This window comes from Oncorhynchus masou, chromosome 31, assembly GCF_036934945.1.
Source record: "Oncorhynchus masou masou isolate Uvic2021 chromosome 31, UVic_Omas_1.1, whole genome shotgun sequence".
Classification (NCBI taxonomy): Eukaryota; Metazoa; Chordata; class Actinopteri; order Salmoniformes; family Salmonidae; genus Oncorhynchus; species Oncorhynchus masou.
The window spans coordinates 87,428,688-87,449,446 of NC_088242.1; the positions used below are offsets into that span (position 1 = coordinate 87,428,688).

Here is a 20,759-nt window from a genome sequence, read left to right on the forward strand (position 1 = left end):
CTCACCTCGTGGGGCATCAATGATCATGAGAAAGGTGAGGGATCAGCCCAGAACTACACGGCAGGACCTGGTCAATGACCTGAAGAGAGCTGGGACCACAGTCTCAAAGAAAACCATTAGTAACACACTATGTAGTCATGGATTAAAATCCTGCAGTGCACGCAAGGTCCCCCTGCTCAAGCCAGCACATGTCCAGGCCCGTCTGAAGTTTGTCAATAACCATCTGGATGATCCAGAGGAGGAATGGGAGAAGGTCATGTGGTCTGATGAGACAAAAATAGAGCTTTTTGGTCTAAACTCCACTCGCCGTGTTTGGAGGAGGAAGAAGGATGAGTACAACCCCAAGAACACCATCCCAACCGTGAAGCATGGAAGTGGAAGCATCATTCTTTTGGGATGCTTTTCTGCAAAGGGGACAGGACGACTGCACCGTATTGAGGGGAGGATAGATGGGGCCATGTATGGCGAGATCTTGGCCAACAACCTGCTCCCCTCAGTAAGAGTATTGAAGATGGGTTGTGGCTGGGTCTTCCAGCATGACAACAACCTGAAACACACAGCCAGGTGCAACTAAGGAGTGGCTCCGTAAGAAGCATCTCAAGGTCCTGGAGTGGCCTAGCCAGTCTCCAGACCTGAACCCAATAGAAAATCTTTGGAGGGAGCTGAAAGTCCGTATTGCCCAGCGACAGCCCCGAAACCTGAAGGATCTGGAGAAGGTCTGTATGGAGGAGTGGGCCAAAATCCCTGCTGCAGTGTGTGCAAACCTGGTCAAGAACTACAGGAAATATGTGATCTCTGTAATTGCAAACAAAGGTTTCTGTACCAAATATTAAGTTCTGCTTTTCAGATGTATCAAATACTTATGTCATGCAATAAAATGCAAATTGCTTAAATCATACAATGTGATTTTCTGGATTTTTATTTTAGATTCCGTGTACCTATGATACAAAATTACAGACCTCTACATGCTTTGTCAGTAGGAAAACCTGCAAAATCAGCAGTGTATGAAATACTTGCTCTCCCCACTGTATCTACAGGACTAAATCCACATGTGCATGCATGTGTTTGTGCCAATGTTTTGTGTTGCTTCACAGTCTGTTTCATAAGGTGCGGGAGTGGGAGACTCTGGAGCACAACTGAGCAAGAAGACAAGTACATTAGTCTAGTTTGAGAAACAGAAGCCTCACAAGTCCTCAACTGGCAACTTAATTAAATAGTACCCGCAAAACACCAGTCTCAACGTCAACAGTGAAGAGGCGACTCTGGGATGCCTGTATTCAAGGCAGTTGCAAAGAAAAAGACATATCTCAGACTGGCCAATAAAAATAAAAAGATTAAGATGGGCAAAAGAACACACTGGACAGCGGAACTCGGCCTAGAAGGCCAGCATCCCGGAGTCGCATCTTCACTGTTGACTTTGAGACTGGCGTTTAATCAGTTTATTGATGTGCCACACCTGTCAGGTGGATGGTATATCAAAAGGAAACATGCTTATTAACAGGGATGTAAACAAATGTAAATGAATAAGCTTTGTGTGCATGAAAAATATCTGGGATTGTTTATTTCAAGCTCATGAAACCAACACTTTACATGTTGCGTTTATACTTTTGTTCATTGTAGCTAGTTGATCAGAGAGAGACTAGACAACAGATTCTGAAAACAAAACTTTAATCTACAGATATACACACACATTAATGATTAATTTCATACAGCCATATGTACAGTTTTTACACAGCAAACACTTCAGTAGCAATCATTCTGTGGTTCATGCTCTGTTCATCAATACGCTGGTGATGACTTCCGATTAGCATGTACATGTTAACCAGAGAAAAGTTATCTTTTATCAAATTGTTGCACCATGAGAACAGACGGCAGCTTTTCTTGAGGAACACTCATTGGTAGAATGTATCATTCGTACCAGGACTTGAGTACTATTAAGCGTTAAAAGTTATGAAGACACCCAGAGCAACATGATGACAGCATTAGTTATGTCAATGCTAATTACGAGTAAGACGTGACGACAAAGTTATTTTTTAAACAAACCAACAAATGTAATATTTGGCAAACCGATCAAGTGGCTTAATTACTATTGATTGGTTGTCTTTTTAATAAATACTTGGAAACACAGCACAGGTTAAAAACATTAACATAGGCGGAGGTACTGTGAGAATCTGTGGTTGGTCGAACAATTCGCTCTCCTTAGTCACAGTGGTATTCAGTGGTGTGTTGTGGAGTGGACATTACAGTAGTTCTTGGCTCCATTCCTTCTCAGCCAGGGAAGTAAGCGGACGACAGAGGGTGCAGGCCAGGCTTGGCTGGTGGTGGCCTTGGAACATCTAGAGACAAAGGAGGGAAAAAATGAAGTCGTATGACAGACAAAATCTGAATCTTAATTCAGCAAGGTTACTGACAATGTGCAAGACAATAGCTGTGTTCGAATACTCATACTAACTGCACTATTTGTGATGTTAATAGTATATAGTATGCTTATTGGTCATAATATGGATATAGTATGCCAAAAGTTCCCGGCTGTCGTACTAAATTCGCCAAAATATTAAGTATACATGCAGAGGACACTATCTGTACTTTAGGGCCCATACTGCAATTCAGGAAATAGGCGTGGCTTCACATGTTCAGATTTTAAGAAAATGGCGGAAAACATGCACACATACAACGAGAGCGGATACAAATTCATTGTTTAACATTGTCATAATTAGTTAAAGCAATGTAAAAAGTAATGATTTTTCAAATAAGTTACCTTACATGTTATGTTGGCTGACAATGTTAATTAAGCTGTCCTTACGAACCACATAGCTTATCATTACAACCGTATGCACCTGTATGTAAGCAAACGTTAGTTGGCTAATAATACAGCAAACTTGACAGTATGTTAAGTATAAGCTAACTACCCAATGTTAATTTACTTGATTAATCCTGTCATTCTTAGCTAAATGTTATCATCGTTGTGCGTTCAACGGACTTTCTGCTGCTTTCGTAAATTCGCTCTGGCTATTTACTCCGATTTCAGAGCACTCGCGTCTGAGTGTACCAGAGCGCAGAATAACGGATTTACGAGCGCGCCAACACCCATTGAATCTGTCCGGTGTCAGTAAAAGTCGGCAAAAAAGCGTAATTAAATTGTTACCAGAAGTACAGTCACCAACTTTCTGGAAAATAAACTGCCTAACCGGCTCTGCTAGGGCGAGTAAAATGGTCAGTGGTCTCATTTGTGTCTGGAAGTAGCTAGCCAACATCAGCTTGGGTGCTTGACTGCCGCTGTAAGGTCAGAACGCTCAAATCAACCCTCTTCCTCGGCGGAGCATCCAGTGTGCGCTCCATAAATTCAATCTGGAGGATAGAATTAACAACACACCCGAAGTCATTTGTAACAAGAGGTTGCATAGCAACAGCATCAACTTCCGGTAGACCGGCAAAGAGCTAGTATGCTTACAGTTTACAGTATACTAAAATTAACTAATAGTATGTTGTGTACAGTATGTTAGTATGGTTATTCGAACAAAGATAATGTGTATGATTTTTAAAAAGCAGAACAAACCCACTGGGTTTAGTTGAATCCATTTGGTTTCAATGTAATTTGTCAACGTATTATGACATGGAATTTGTAAAGTACATTGGATTAATTAAAAAAAAAAAAAAAGCAATGCGAACTGTTGTGAAATTTCAACCACAGGATTAAGTAAAAATTGTAACCAATTTAACAGACAAACCTTGTATAAAATATGTTGAATTTGTACCTTTGAAATGGACCTTCAACGTTATATACAGTGTACAAAACAGTAAGAACACCTGCTCTTTCCATGAGACTGACCAGGTGAGAACTATGGTCACTTGTATAAATTCACTTAAATCAATGTAGTCGTGGCCAAAAGTTTTGAGAATGACACAAATATTCACTATGTCTGCTGCCTCAGTTTGTATGATGGCAATTTGCATATACTCCAGAATGTTATGAAGAGTGATCGGATGAATTGCAATTAATTGCAAAGTCCCTCTTTGCCATGCAAATGAACTGAATCCCCCAAAAACATTTCCACTGCATTTCAGCCCTGCCACAAAAGGACCAGCTGACATCATGTCAGTGATTCTCGTTAACACAGGTGAGTGTTGACGAGGACAAGGCTGGAGATCACTCTTTCATGCTGATTGGGTTTGAATAACAGACTGGAACCTTCAAAAGGAGGGTGGTGCCTGGAATCATTGTTCTTCCTCTGTCAACAATGGTTACCTGCAAGTAAACACTTGCCGTCATCATTGCTTTGCACAAAAATGGCTTCACAGGCAAGGATATTGCTGCCAATAAGATTGCACCTAAATCAACCATTTATCGGATCATCAAGAACTTCAAGGAGAGCGGTTCAATTGTTCTGAAGAAGGCTTCAGGGCGCTCAAGAAAGTCCAGCAAGCGCCAGGACCTTCTCCTAAAGTTGATTCAGCTGCGGGATCGGGGCACCACCAGTATAGAGCTTGCTCAGGAATGGCAGCAGGCAGGTGTGAGTGCATTTGCACGCACAGTGAGGTAAAGACTTTTGGAGGATGGCCTGGTGTCAAGAAGGGCCATAAAGAAGCCACTTCTCTCCAGGAAAAACATCAGGGACAGACTGATATTCTGCAAAAGGTACAGGGATTGGACTGCTGAGGATTGGGTAAAGTCATTTTCTCTGATGAATCCCCTCTCCGATTGTTTGGGGCATCCAGAAAAAAGCTTGTCCGGAGAAGACAAGGTGAGCGCTACCATCAGTTCTGTGTCATGCCAACAGTAAAGCATCCTGAGACCATTCATCTGTGGGGTTGCTTCTCAGCCAAGGGAGTGGGCTCACTCACAATTTTGCCAAAGAACATGGCCATGAATAAAGAATGGTACCAACTTCGAGAGCAACTTCTCCCAATCATCCAGGAACAGTTTGGTGACGAACAATGCATTTTCCAGCTTGATGGAGCACCTTGCCATAAGGCAAAAGTGATAACTAGGTGGCTCTGGGAACAAAACATCAATATTTTGGGACCATGGCCAAGAAACTCCCCAGACAAAACCCCACAAATTCTGACAAACTCCAAGCATTGATTATGCAAGAATGGGCTGCCATCAGTCAGGATGTGGCCCAGAAGTTAATTGACAGCATGCCATGGGAAGATTGCAGAGGTCTTGGAAAAAGAAGGGTCAGCAATGGAAATATTGACTCTTTGCATCAACTTTGTGTAATTGTCAATAAAAGCCTTTGACACTTATGAAATGCTTATAATTATACTTCAGTATTCCAATGTAATACCTGACAAAAATATCTAAAGACACTGAAGCAGCAAACTTTATGGAAATTAATATTTGTGTCATTCTCCAAACTTTTGGCCACGTCTGCAGAAGGGGAGGAGACAGGTTAAAGAAGCATTTTTAAGCCTTGAGACAATTGAGACATGGATTGTGTATGTGTGCCATTCAAAGGGTGACTGAGCAAGACAAGTATTTAAGTGCCTTTGAACAGGATATGGTAGTAGGTGCCAGGCACACCGATTTGAGTGAGTCAAGAACTGCAACGCTGCTGGGTTTTTCCACTCTAAACAGTTTCCCATGTGTATCAAGAATGGTCCACCACCTAAAGGACATCCAGCCAACTTGACAACTGTGGGAAGCATTGGAGTCAACATGGGCCCGCATCCCTGTGGAATGCTTGACATCTTGGAGAGGCCATGCCTGAAGAATTGAGGCTGTTCTGAAGGCAAAGAGGGGGGGCAACTCAATATTAGGTGTTTCTAATGTGTTGTACACTAAGTGGAAACTTCACTATCTAAAAATGAATTAAATGTACAGGCTGGGCAGCCCCTCCTACTGCACGTCCTACTGATTTAGTCTCCCATCCAAGGCAATTTTTTAAAACCCTTTTTCTCCCCAATTTTGTGATATCCAATTCGTTGTTACAGTCTTGGCCCATCGCTGCAACTCCCATACGGACTCGGGAGAGGCAAAGGTCGAGAGCCATGCGTCCTCCGAAACACGACCCTGCCAAGCCGCACTGCTTCTTGACACACTGCTCACGTTTACCCGGAAGCCAGCCGCACCAATGTGTCGGAGGAAACACTGTACAATAGGCGACCGTGTCAGCATGCATGCGCCCGGCCCGCCACAGGAATCGCTAGAGCACGATGGGACAAGGATATCCCGGCCAGCCAAACCCTGCCCTAATCCAGACGACGCTGGGCCAATTGTGTGAATCCGGATCTGTAGTGACAATGCAGTGCCTTAGACCTCTGAGTCATGGAATCAGGCAGAACTCCTATCAGCAATACGAGGTTTATTTGAGCAATTGCAAGGATGATCTCCCTATCAGGATGAACCCGGATAGGATCTTGCATATTTAAAAGTCCCTCCGTCTTTATATCCTCCACCAACACAAAAAGCTTCTTATCCCTCAAAGAGGGAGGCAAGCCTACAAAAGAGATACATAAGGGTAATTAGTTATACTCCCTTAAAGCATTCTAATAAACAAAAACAGGTTCCGACCAGTTCTTACAGCCTGTGTGTCTTAAGATAGGGGAGTGATGATCTTTAGAGCCTAAACAAACAGACAGGAGAAGAATTCAACCTGGATGGCTTTCAGTGTCACAGAGATAAGGAACAAATAACAAATCACTCCTTTGTTGGGTGTATGACGAGGTTACTGGACAGCTGTGGGAAATGACAGTGTTTGCAGTCACAACAGCATTAGACTAATAAAATAATTTTGCTCCAACACTTTGTCACAGACTACTACTAATGTGCCATCATGAGAATGATTAATAACTAAATATATTTATTGTTCCAAAGGTTAGGTTTAATAACAGAGCAAATTAAATGCAACCATACTTTAGAAGTCATATATAAATCAATGATTGTAAATGCTATATAGGCCTAAATACTAAGTCATCCTTCACTAGTTTCAATTCAACTCCGGGTTCAACCAAAAGAATAGACAATGCATATAGGCCTAGGATTTCAAGCTTAGATTTTTGTTTTAAAATAAACCAAAGTTAAAGAATAGTAATAAATCAAATCAAACTTTATTTAAATCTGATTAGATTAAGTCCTATTCTTTATCTTGGATTTTTGGTTGAGATGAAGACGTGAATCCAACATTTCAATTATTTATTTGTAGACAAACTGGATATTAAGTTGCGCTTGAAGGTCCACCTGGACCACTGATTTAGTCTTTAATTCCAGTTTGTCTACAAATAAATAATATGTTGGCTTCACGCCTTTATCTCAACCAAAAATCAAAGTTAAAGAATATGACTAAATCAAACTTTAAATAAAAGTTTTATTTTATTTAGCACTGTTCTTTAACTTTGAAGTCCGTGTCAAAAGATACAAATCCTTCAAAAAGTTGATGCGTTGACAACCAAACAGTTCAATATCACTTTTGCAATACAGTAAATAGCATATTAACTTAAATGTGTTGGATTCCCATCTCCAACTAAATAAAAAATAAAAAGTTAAAAGAATAGGATTAAACCAGTAGCTCAGATTAATCTAGCCAAGCATTAAAATGTTTATATTTGGTTGCGTTATCAACCAAACACAATTCATTATTACTTTTGTAATATAGTAAATAGCCTAAAGTTAAGGCTGATTTACAGACTAAGGTCTAGCAGTATTTATTCAACCTGAAAGTGATTAACACATCCATGGCGACATTGAGGTTAGCCTAATGTAGTAGCCTAACTAGAAATGTCTTGTTATCTAATCATAGAAAGCTTGCATGTTCTAGATAGCATGCAAAGGTTGCAGGTCTGTGAATTGCTGTAATAATCTGTGCAGAATCTCAAACAGCTTTGATCTCTTTGCACCATGTACTTTATTCACTCATTTTAAGTTTCACTGTGCTTCATCTAATAGCAGAAAGGTTGAAATCTCATTGATCAACATCTCAACCAAATATCACCCACATTTCCATGTTGAAAGGATGTGGTGTGCCCAGTGGGAAGGGACATAACCTCTCTGGAATCGTTCGGGACGCTAGCGTCCCACCTCGCCAACAGCCAGTGAAATTGCAAGGCGCCAAAGCCAAATTCAAAACAACACAAAACTCATAATTAAAATTCCTCAACCATACAAGTATTTTACAGCATTTTAAAGATACACTTCTCAGTAATCCAACCACCGTGTCCGATTTCAAAAAGGCTTTTCGGCGAAAGTAGAACATAACATTATGTTAGGTCAGCAACTAGTCACAGAAAGCATTCAGCCATTTTCCAACCAAAGAGAGGCGTCACAAGAAGCAGAAATATAGATGGTGATTAATTCTAACCTTTGACAATTTTCATCAGATGACACTCCCAGGACTCAATGCTACATAATACATGTATGTTTTGTTAGATCAAGTTCCCATTTATATCCAAAAACCTCAGATTACAGCCATGAAATGCCTCCAATTTCCAGAGAAATTGCAGAGAGCCACATCAAAGATACATGTTTTACACAGAATTAAAGATAAACTTGTTCTTAATGCAACCGCTGTGTCAGATTTCAAAAAAGCTTTACGGCAAAAGCACAATAGTCAATAATCTGAGAACAGCGTTCAGCCACAGAAGCAAGCCATACAGTTACCCGTGAAATTGTGGAGTCAACAAAAGTCATAAATAGCATTATAAATCTTCACTTACCTTTGCTGATCTTCGTCGGAATGCACACCCAGGACTCCCACAATAAATGTTTGTTTTGTTCGATTACGTCCATATTTATGTCCAAATACCTCCGTTTTGTTCGCGCATTTAGTTCACTATTCCAAAGGCACAATGCGCGAGTGCAAAATCCAGACGAAAAGTCAAAAGAGTTCCATTACAGTTTGTAGAAACATGTCAAACGATGTTTACAATCAATCCTTAGGGTCTTTTTATAATAAATCTTCAATAATATTCCAACCGGACAATAGCCTATTCATTACAGAGGAAAAAGAAGGAATGGCGCGCCCGCGTGACCGCGCAGTAAACAACTGATTGGCCTCAGCCTAGTCCACTTATTGAAACAGCTGTTATTCAACACCCTTCCACAATAGACGCCTCAAACAACTTTCTAAAGGCTGTTGACATCTGCTGGAAGCCTTGGGAAGTGCAATCTGGCCCCATAGACACAGTATATTGGATAGGCGATCACTTAAATGAAACTACAAACCTCAGATTTCCCACTTCCTGGTTGGATTCGTCTCAGGTTTTTCGTATGTCATATGAGTTCTGTTATACTCACAGACATCATTCAAACAGTTTTAGAAATTTCAGAGTGTTATCTATCCAATACTACTAATAGTATGCATATATTAGCATCTGGGACAGAGTAGCAGGCAGTTTACTCTGGGCACCTTATTCATCCAAGCTACTCAATACTGCTCCCCTGTCACCAAGAAGTTAAGAGGCATGTAGAGTGAACTTCCCCTCATAAACTGGCATCACTCAAACAAATAACCCCCAGTGTCTACAAAGCAGGTATGGATGTGGTCTTACCTCTGTTGAGGTGCATGCCTGACAACAGACCACGGAGGGGAATGCTGTCGTCTCGCTTCTCAAAGTATTTGGACTCCAACCCAGCAGGCTCGCCACTAAGTTCAAAAAAGAAAAAGAAGAATAAGACCGTTATGAAGATGGAAAAAAAGGCAGTCTGAATGGAAGGCCCAGAGAATAAAGTAGATGGTCTTGGGCTCTTGCTGATGGTGATGGACCATCCATAAACCGGAGCTATTTTCATGCAACAGTGAGCAGAGAAAACATTTCTGAACACTTCGGATGCTGAAAGCACACAACGTAACAGAGAGCTGGACTCACTTCTCTTTGTTGGAGGGCTGAGGGGGATGCTGTGCTGTGGGGCTCCCATCCCTCACATCCACAGGAGACATGCTGGGCTTGGTACTCATCGGGTTAAACTGGACCTACAATTCAGTCCAGGTCAACAAAAAAGTCTGAATTCAAGCAAACCCCCAAATACAGCTGAAACGAGTTAGAAATACAACAAAATTGAGTTCAAGCTGCCTTATCCCACACCACATAGAATTATTGGTTCTTCCAAGATTAAATTATAGTCGACGTAAGGAATTGTTAATTGTTATCCATACCTACATCCTATGCTTTAGGTAAATCATCCAGGTTGCTATTCATGTGGCCCAAATTCAAGGCTGTGTCATTGCAAAACCACACCTATTTCAACACACTTCTAAATATAGCATCAAAGTTTAATTAGAATTTCAGCATAACAAAGGAGAAAAGATGAGCCTGCCTTGGCTCCAGGGCCCTGGTTGTGTAGTGAGAAGACAGAGCGGCTGGACAGAGGGAGTTTGGAGTTCAGCGTGGACGTGATGGGGTAGCCCTGTCCGGCCGAGGAGGGAAACGCTCGGCTGTCCAGCTGAAAACAAAGTCAAGCACACGTGACTTGAGCTGATCTGATTGTGTGCACTTTGCTGGTCAAATCGTAACTGGTCGAATCGTAAAAGGTAGACTTGACAATATGATGTCACCATCCACAACATTGTCGAACCTTACAGATAGAAATACCATGAATAGAGCTGACATGATTCCTTGTTATACATAACAAGTTTATTCATATATCTGAATATTCCAAAACTGTGTTTCCTGCCGCCTGCGTAACGCATCCCTGCTAACCGAAAACAATCCAATTTAAATCTGCCAAATGCCAACAGCAGCAGATCGTCTTAGCAGATTAAATTTTTATTGACGTCTATAAGCAGGAAGTTTCCCTGCCTGTGTATGATGTCATATGGCAGAGTCTGCCTTTAAGACGCATGCATACAACTCAAATTTACTTTAAAAAGCGACACACGTATATAAAACTGCAATGAAAAACACAAAACACGATACCCACTGCAACTAAAATATATCAAACCAATATCTTACCGTGTACTATGACATGTTTAGTGCTTACCATGTTGTGAGATGCACCGTCCATCCTCTGTCCAGTTGAGGCTGAGAGAGTTGAAGGAGTCTCAAACGTTCCAAGGGTCTCCGGCTTCCTGGATAACTGGTTCTCATTCAGCTGTTTGTTCAGCCACATTATAACTGAAGGATAAGACAAATCCATTGTTGCAGGGGAAGACTAAATGAATACAAACAGTAGGTCATTTGATAACAGCCAAGGTTAAGTGCAAAATCATGTAGTTGAATTTTTTTGTGAAACATTTCTTTAAACGACCTTCCATACCATTCTCGTTTGTTTTCAGCACCTCCCTGCTTTCATCTAATTTCTGAACCGTCTCCTCCAACTGCTCCTTCAATTTCGACACCTACAGTGGAAGTTACAACCAAAAAGATAAATCCAAACTTGACACCCAATAATTATGTCAGCGCCCACTACTCCTCAGAACTTGGCTTGCGCACACACACACACACACACACACACACACACACACACACACACACACACACACACACTTCTGACCATTTTTGTTATTCTCAGATTCGCATTTAAGGTAGTGGACACTCTGTAATGGAAACACACACCTCCTCGTCTCTATGCTTGAGCTGCTGCTGAGTGTCCTGCAGGTCTCTCTGGGCTTTATGCAGCCTCTCCTGGGTCTCCTGAAGCACCTTCTCCTGAGACACCATCACAGTGTTCTTCACCTTGATCTTCCCCACCAGGCCCCTCAGCTCTCCCTGCAGCTTCTTGATGATGCCATTGGCCTAGGAAGTCAACACGAGGTAGTGTCAAGACGGTACTTGACCCCCACGCTCAATGTGTTCTTTCTCAAAGGGGATATGATCAGACCCAAGACAAAATTTGTATCAATATTTAGACTCAAATAAGTACATGAGTGGACAAGGACTTGTGGATTTGAACTTGACTGGATGGAGTCTGTGACCAAGTATTTCCAGACCATGACATGCATAACAAAAAGCCATGAGTGGAAATGTAAGTAACCCACCTTTATGAGTTCCTCAGACAGGGATTTCACTGTGGCTTCCAGTTTTACCATTTGGAGTTGTTTGCTTTCGGCATTTCCTTCAACTGAGTTCTACACACAAACACAGAATGTCACATGTTGTATAGCACACTGTATTACATATACAACTAATATAAGGACAGGACATGAGACGGGAGTAGAAATTAACGTTGGCATTGTTTAATGCATTTCACAGGAAGAACATTCCAAGCATTTCAACGTAGGTAAGCAAGGGAGGGTTACAAGTGCCCTAAAAGGACAAAACTAGAATATCAATACACAACATATTCCTTCCCCTTACCTTTGATGACGCATAAGGAAAAGGTAAATATTCACTGTTTTGCCTTGTTTTCTTTTTAATATAAGTTATCTTAATGTAAATAAATTAACTTTTCAGAATAGCCTTTTCTAAACTACGGATAGAGGGTAGACTGCCTCAGTCCCCAGACTTAAGTCAGGGGTCTATTCTGCCCCAATGTCAGAGGTTAGTCTGAACTAAATAGTCAACCTGTCAGGGGGTCGTCTTTCTCTTGCAGGGTAATGACGACGTACAGGTGAGTCTACAGTCACATGGTCTCTGAGTGAGTGGTGATGGTGTATGCCCAGACTGGGGTGCAACAGTACCCTGAGTAGACACTCTGGCTGGTTCAGGTGAGTCTGGAGTACTTTCCACATTTGTAGGTTGCTGCAGTGGATGTTCAGGTGATAGCTCATAGTCATGGTAGGTCTCCAGTAGCTGATCTTGGTTTGTCACTTGACATGAGTCATCTCTGAGGTTGGTTCCTGGCAACAGTTGGTCCACGTGTCTCCTCCAGATTATGTTTTCTGGTGAGTGAACTGTGTAGGACATAGGCCCTGTTTGTGCAACCACTGTGGCTGGTATCCACTTTAGACCTTTGCAGTAGTTCTGAGCAAGAACTCTCTCTCCAGCTATGAAGCTTTTGTCTTTTGCTTTGCTCCATCTCTCCACCTGTGCTCTCTGTACAACCTGTCTTGTCTTTGGAGGTCTCAGGAGGTTGAGTCGCGTGCGAAGCTGTCTTTTCATCATGGGTGCCACTTTGGTTGTAGCGTGGGGAGTGTTTCTGTAGGTTTTAACAAGAAGGTGTTTAGACGCCTATTAAAGGAGCCGTTCTCGTGATGATTTTAAAGCCTGCTTCATCGTTTGGACAAACCTTTCAGCGAGGCCGTTCGTAGCAGGGTGATACGGCGCTGACTTGATGTGCTGTATTCCATTTGCTGAATTCCATTTCCGGAACTCTTCAGACACCAGTTGGGGGCCATTATCACTAATGAGTTGCGTCGGCAAGCCGAAGAGTCTGAAGTTTGACCGTAGCTCTTCGATGGTTCTCTCCGCTGAGATGCTCTTCATCACTGTGACCTCAGTCGTAGTTGACGCACACAGCAAATGGCCTAAGAAAATTACGATCCTCCAGTGGGCCTGAATAGTCTATGTGGACTCGCTGCCAAGATGCCTCTGGGAAGTCCCATGGGTGTAGTGGCGCTAGCTGAGGAATGTTCCTCATCTTTTGACATGCAGAACATGACTTGACGTTGTCTTCGATAGCGGCGTCCAGACCTGGCCACCAAAAGTAGTTGCGTGCAATCTCCTTCATTCGCACCATGCCACAGTTCACTGAATGGAGTTCTTCAAGCACCTGTCTTCTCAGTGGTGGCGGTATGAGGACTCGAAAACCCCATAGCAAGCATCCAAACTGAACTGTGAGCTTGTTTCTCCTCACTGGGTAAGGTTGTAGGCTGTCCGACATCTCCTTTTCCACGAGTGACAATGTCCACAACCTCAGACATCACTGGATCAGTGTGGGTGAACTTTTTCCACTTGGACAGATGTAAGGAGGGCGTTCGTAATTTCCTTGAAGTAGAAGATTTCTGCCTGGGAGTGCTTAGTGTGTATGACAGGTAAGGGAAGCCTTGAGAGGCCATCTGCATTGCAGTGCTGCTCAGACCTTCTGTACTTGATATCGTACTGGTGAGAAGATAACAATAACGCCCATCGCTGCATGCGGCTGGCTGCAAGCGACGGAATGCCGGTGTGGGGACCAAAGATGGAGGTGAGGGGTCAGCAGTGTGAATCGTTGGCCAAACAGAAATTGATGAAATGTCTTAACTCCAAACACAATTGCGAGTGCTTCACGCTCTCTGTGCATAATTGCTCTCTGCTTTACTTAAGGTCCGTGATCCGAAAGCAATTGGCCTTTCTTCACCTGATGGCATGATGTGTGACAACCACACCAACGCCATAAGGCGATGCATCACATGCCAACTGTAATGTCAAGTTGGGGTTGAAGTGGGTTCGGGCCTCTGACTGAGCTAAGGCTGTTTTCACTTTCTTGAAGGCCTCCTCACATCGGTCTGTGCACTTCCACTGTTTGGTTTACTTCAAAGGTTCATGCAGTGGCTTTAACATGTTAGCTAGGTTTGGCACAAACTTTGCGTAGTATGTCAGTAGTCCTAAGAATGATCTCAGCTTCCGTCAACGGCCTTCACCTTCGATGGCGCTTTGTGGAGCCCCGAACTGTCGATGACGTGGCCCAGGTACTCAGAGGGCCAGAAAAACTTGCATTCGTCCAACCGGACCCTCAGACCGTACTCCTCCAATCTCTGTAGTGTAGCGTTCAGGTTTCTCAGGTGCTCCTGCTCGTCTTTGCCGGTGATGAGTAGATCATCGACGTAACATTGGACCCCAGTGAGCCCGCTCAGTATCTGGTCCATAGCTCTATGAAATAAGGCCGGAGCTGAGGTGATTCCAAAAGGAAGCCTCCAGTACCTGTACAGTCCTTTGTGAGTCACTATGATCAACAGTTCTTGTGACTCTTGGTCCACATGCATCTGTCGATAGACTTATGTCAGGCCTATCTTACTGAATTTTTGTCCTCCAGCTAAACCAGAAAAGAGGTAGTCAATGAGGGGTAGTGGATATTTTTCAGCAGTCAAGACTGGTTTAATGGTGACTTAGAAATCACCACAGAGTCTGAGTGAGCCATCTTTTTTTTATGACTGGAACAACGGGTGTAGCCCATTCACTAACATTCACTGGATCCAATACTCCACTCTCGACTAGTCTGTTTAGCTCAATTTCAACTTTTGGTTTTATGGCGTATGGGACAGGTCTAGCTTTGAAGCATTTTGGCTTGCTGTTTGGTTTAACTGTTATGTCCTTCATACTGCCAAGTTCTTCTTTGAACACATCCGCGTGTTTCCTCAATATCTCTTGTAGGTTTGTGTCCTCTTTTGCAACCATGTGAATTTCCTGCCAGTTTAGTTTGATCTTTACCAGCCATGTGCGTCCTAGCCATGCTGGATGGTTGCCTTTCACTATGTAGAGTGGTAGCTTTACCTTCTGTTTGTTGCGCTCCACTGTAACAATCACACTTCCTCTCACTGAAGCAATCTCTGTGGGCTGTAGTGTGAGGTGATGTAGTTTCTCCTTGTATACAGCCTCAGACAGCGAAGATATGGCTGCTCCAGTGTCCACTTGCATCCGTACTGCGTTTCCATCCAGTAGCGGTGTCACCCAGTACCCGTATCCATTGTCTGAAATGGACAAAACATGCAAAGATTCTTCCCCTTCAGACAAGGTATAACTTTGTTCATCCTCCGTGTGCTCCATTTTATGCACTTTCTTTTTGTACTTCCTGAAGTCGCTTTTCCTTTGTTCAGTACTTTTGTTTTTACATGCACGTTCGATGTGACCCTTTTTTCCACAACTTCTGCAGTCTAAGTCATTGCACCAACACTCCTATGCTTGGTGACCTGGTTTCCCACAGTGATAGCATGGCTTTCCACCTCCTGCCTTGATTTTTAACCACGTAGACACCTTATGCACTTTGGTTGATGCACTTAGCTGTTGTGTGTCTTTATTTGCCATTTCCATTGACATACTCACTTCTATTGCTCTCTGCAATGTTAAATTACAGCCACAAACTGAGTGATTCCCCCTCCTCTTGATTTCTCTTATGAAACCGGAATCTCTCTGCGATTATCAGTGGTTTGGGAGAATAATGTCATTTTAAGGTAGCCACAATTTCATCATATGATTTATCACCAGGTTTTTCAAGCGTTTACTAGGCTGCGCAGTAGATTGAATGTTTTTCCTCCCAAAACAGTCAAAAATGTTGGCACAACGACTTCTGCTTTAATTCCATTTGCCTACACAAAGTACTCAAAAACGTTCTGTGTAAGAACTCCATTGTTCCATAGATTCATCAAATGTTCCTATTTTCGGTTTATTTTTATTTCTCACACTTTTCAGACGGTCCCTTACACCAGACCCTTTTTTTCCTTTCTTTTAACTCACGCTGACTTCACTTTCTCCCGCAGCGAAACTCTTCCTATCCCTCGAGGCTCTCGTTGCCGTGACATCAAAGGCTAGCTAGCATCACTCAACTGGCTAGCTCCACGTTTTGTTTGCGTCTTTCTACAGCAAAAAAAATAAATAACGAATTTAACTCAGAATTTCTGCCGAAGATGAGCACAAACGTGAGAACGTTTCTTCCTCGTCCCCAGTTTTGTTGTATAGCACACTGTATACAACTAATATTAGGACAGGACATGTGAAGGAAACAGAAATTAACGTCGGCATTGTATAATGCATTTCACAGGAAGAACATTCAACATAGGTAAGCAAGGGGGGGGGGGTGCTCTCCATTTGCCCAGGGGACTGACTACATACCTTCTGTTGCTGAGTGGCTTCCAGCACTTCCTTGGTGCGGAGCACGAGCTGCTCCTTATCTTTCATCTCCTGCTCCAGGACTGCCACGCGTGTCTGCAGCTGGTTCACCTGACGCTCCTTCTCGTGACACTCCGTGTCCAGGGTGCCGTTCTCCCTCCGAAGAGACAGGGCCTGCTGCTTCGCTCGCTGAGACTCCTATTCTCACATAAACACTTGTCAGCAGGTTATTTGACATTGGTGGTCAACATGGCGGCCGGCAAGATTTCAATTTCTCTATTAAATCAGGAATTCAATATGGATGTAAAACAAACAAAAAAACACACATGATATGGACCGACAGATACTTATCCTAGGAGCGTTTCAGACTTAAAAATGTAAACTGTTCACAAAAGTGGCAGTTTTTATGAAATTTCCCCCACTAAATGATGGCCGCTTGCGTCCCTCCCCCTCACCTCTTCCAGTCCCACTAGTTTGGCTTTGAAGTCGCGGATGGTGGACTCGCTCTTGTATCTCTTCTCAGTCAGGTCCCTATTGGAGGTCTCAAGCTCAGCCAGCCTGCTCTGCAGCTGCTGGGTGCTCTTAGTGTGGGCTCCCTCCAGCTCCCGGCGCAGCTGCTCGTTTTGCTGCTGCAGCCTGGTTTGTGTCTGCACAGGGCAAGATGAGAAACATCACAAGAGAAAACCACTTATTTTTGAGAGAAATCATATAAAATCTAGCATGAGAACTACATTAATAGAAGTGAGCTTCTAATTTTTTCTAGCTTTCAAATAGGCACATTCTTCTCTCCCCTATGTCTTTGGTGTACAAGAGAACATAGTGTACCATGTTTTCTGTCAATATACATAGTAAAATAATGGTTTATTAATAAACAACTCCAAGCGGGCCCCCTTTTCTCTCCCAAATTCTGTTTTATATTTTCCCAAATTCTGTTCCTCAGTTTATTTTTCCAGGTGTTAGATTTATTTTGTTTTTCACTCTCAAAATTACAATAGTTCATAAAGAAACAATGTGTTCTGGGTTGATGTCAATGCTTAAATCACAGAACACTTTATTGTCTGGGAGATTTTTTTGTGTGCAATTCCCCTTTAATTGTGCATCTAGCCCTTTAATTGTGCATCTAGCCCTTTAATTGTGCCATCGAATGTTCTGGTCTGGTGATGGTTCTGTGCTGCTGCTCATTTCACAGCAAAGTTTGCAAATAAATAATAGATACAAATGAAATACTTACTCATTATTTAATTCTCCCAGGTAAACCTACTTTGCAGTTAACATTTAATTGAGAAGGTTTTTGGGAAAGTGTTCCTGTCAACCACAAGACCATTATCACATCAACTGGCCACTAATGGAGTGATAGACAAACAGGGGCAATATTTCTGGAAATGAAATGGCAGATAGTGTTAGGTTTGGCTTTTTAAGCCAATAGCGGGATAATTTCAATGTGTTGATTCGATAGTAGCTGGGAGCTTTTACTTGTGAGATTTGTTCATGACAGTTTTCGGTGGAACACGTGAAAATTGCATGTAATTTCAGAATTGTTTGGCGAGCTTCTCATAGGTGGGCTGTGAGCTACTGGTAGCTCGCTATAAACCTGTTGGAGACCCCAAACTCAAAGAGATTTAAAAAAAACATTCAAGGTTTTATGGTTGCTGATAACTGGAATAGCACTTAGACGATTCCAGGCAGTTAACTAAACATCATACTTATAATATGAGAAGTTACTTGATACCTCCAAAGCGTTCTCCCGCTCTGCAGTGAGGTCCTGAGAGTGGCGGCTCGACAGAGCGCTTGTTTGGCTGGTCCACTCAGACCGAAGCTTGTCTAGCTCTCTGCTCTTCTCCGACAGAGTCTGTAAGACACGTTTATATGAAAGGTGAACTTTTTAAAAATCGGGACCCACTTAAGATGTTACTTCTCCCGCCTACATTTTTAGATGAATCAATCAATTCAAATCAACTACTGCTTTACCTGTTGTGTATAGCTGAGCTGCCTCGAGAGATCATCTTCAGTCTTCTTCAGCCTCTGTTCCAACTGCTGCTTCTCCTCCTGACAGATCAAAATGGGGGGGATAACTTGAAATACAACAAAGAAGTTTCTCAGACTTTAGTATACTGCAGTCTGTGTTGCTTCATGGAATCTCCCAAGGTCCTTCATAGGTCTGCTATCAACCATTCCCAAGACTCAGGTCACAAAGACAACTAGGGGTGGTTTCCCAGACACGGATGAATCCTACTCCAGGACTAAAGCCAACCTCAATGGAAAAACTCCATCAAAAATGTTTTTATTTTATTTTAATTTGATCCAGGACTAGGCTAAATCTGTCCCCGAAACTTGTGTTTCTGAGGGAGTTACGGGAGATTCACTTACCTTCACACAGGAGAGACACACTGCCAGGTACTTCTTGATCTCCACATCAGTGCCATGTAGCAGCTTCAGAGACAGGTGAGTGAGGTGCTTGAATGCGTTGGTCTCCACAACATTGAGGTTGGCAGGGCTGTGGTCTAATACTGGGGATGATGGAGATGACAACTGGAGCAGAAATCTAGGGAAAGGAGAGCAAAGAGACATCACATGTCCATGATCTCACAGTTAGTGGAGACATTCAACAACCTGAGTCTTCTCACCTTGGATTCTCTTTGTCTTGCTCCGAGATACACTGGTTTAGCAGGTCTATAAACTTCTGAGGAAAGGACGCAAAGTCTACCAACAGGCCCTGTTGAACTTTCAAACTGATGACAGAGAAGACGTAGGATTAGTGTATGCTCATTATAGTGGGCACAATGACTGAATTGAAAGATACCTTTGAAAATCCTCTTCTGATATGGCAAGGTTGTACAGAAAATAAGGGTCGGTGTCATCTGTCAGTCTCACCAGCAGATCCTAGAATGCAAAGTTGTGTTAGTTATAGTGGCTTTGTCACTAACTACTACCTTGAGGGAAGGACTGACATTTGGGAAAAGCAGACGTGATAGGGATTCCCTTGAACAGGGGAAGTGCATCGTCAACTAACGTCAATCATTAAGCAGAATCCAGTCGCTAATGTTTGTAGGTCAGCCCTTGAAAACCATTAAGGTCCATGAATAGTCGAACCCATGCATGCCTCCCAGAGAGCCACCCTTTTGCAACTTTCACTTCCATTAAAAACACCCACTAACAGTTATGTGGCTGTAACGATGCATTGCTAATTAGGACTGGTGCTTCTCCAATGTGTTGTACCATGAAGTGAGTGACAGGAAACTTTTGGTGTTGTTGATGTCTGTTCAGCGGAAGTTACCCCGCCATGGTATTATGTTGTATTGATGAGTCTATCTTTATGTTGGGTATTTATGCATGCCCACAGTAGTAAGCAATGCATTTCGAGATCAATGCACTGGTTTCTGAAACACTGCTCATTCACACTATATAAAAGGAGGGAGGGTGATGATGGGAAAAGAATCCAGTCTTGCAAAACACCAACCAAGGTTGTAAGCACCACTTACCCTTTTGTGGACTGGATTAGTTGTTAATTGAAGCTCAATGCCGACTCTGATATTTCCTCTCCTGTAATGTAAAGTTAGCCAGAAAGATTCAATCAATGTATTTTTAGTCGTAACATACAACTCCATTGATATATTTGTTATTATCAAGCGCCATCTGGCGAATATGACATTTAACGTTACTGAACATGCTATCTTAGCTAGCTAGCAATGTAACGCGTAGCACAGGTTGCTGGATAGTCTGTAGCTAGCTGATGCCCAGACACGACTATATCAAATTGATGAGCTATCTAGTTAGGCCGCAAGTGTCGATATTGCTTGATATCTAGCTAGTTACAGTAGCTAGATAACGTTAATTATGCTAGCTAGTTAACGGTAACGTTAGCAATCAATCGAACTTACCTTTCTTCGCAATCTTTGCATTTGACGTGCACTTGCAATCGCTTGTTGAAAAGTGTTTCTGTCATGATTGTTTCATACTCCCAAAAATGTAGTGTCTAAATTGCAAATTCCAAGGTTAGATTTGTATGGCCTTGGTTAAAAAAAAATAGTCTCTTCAATTTCGAGTTTGGCGCTTCTCTCCCGCGAATAACCGTTGGGGAAACATCCACTTGAGAAAGAGGCGACGGAAGTAACGTCGAGAAATAATGCGCGCGTTCCAGATCG

At 42.5% G+C, this 20,759-nt stretch overlaps 1 protein-coding gene across 1 annotated transcript; it reads right to left on the minus strand.

Annotated features, from left to right (window-relative positions):
- Positions 1-1,651: 1,651 nt before the first annotated feature.
- On the minus strand, positions 1,652-20,710 carry sass6 (SAS-6 centriolar assembly protein). The gene is made up of 17 exons (XM_064952432.1): positions 20,496-20,710; positions 20,097-20,157; positions 19,418-19,497; positions 19,242-19,346; positions 18,985-19,159; positions 18,586-18,663; positions 18,347-18,466; positions 17,073-17,264; positions 16,621-16,815; positions 11,913-12,002; positions 11,491-11,670; positions 11,192-11,273; positions 10,916-11,049; positions 10,253-10,378; positions 9,805-9,908; positions 9,487-9,581; positions 1,652-2,336 (listed from the first exon to the last, which is right to left on the minus strand). Exons 1-17 carry the CDS (start codon positions 20,558-20,560, stop codon positions 2,269-2,271), a joined length of 1,950 nt encoding a protein of 649 aa, XP_064808504.1. The 5' UTR covers positions 20,561-20,710; the 3' UTR covers positions 1,652-2,268.
- Positions 20,711-20,759: the final 49 nt, after the last annotated feature.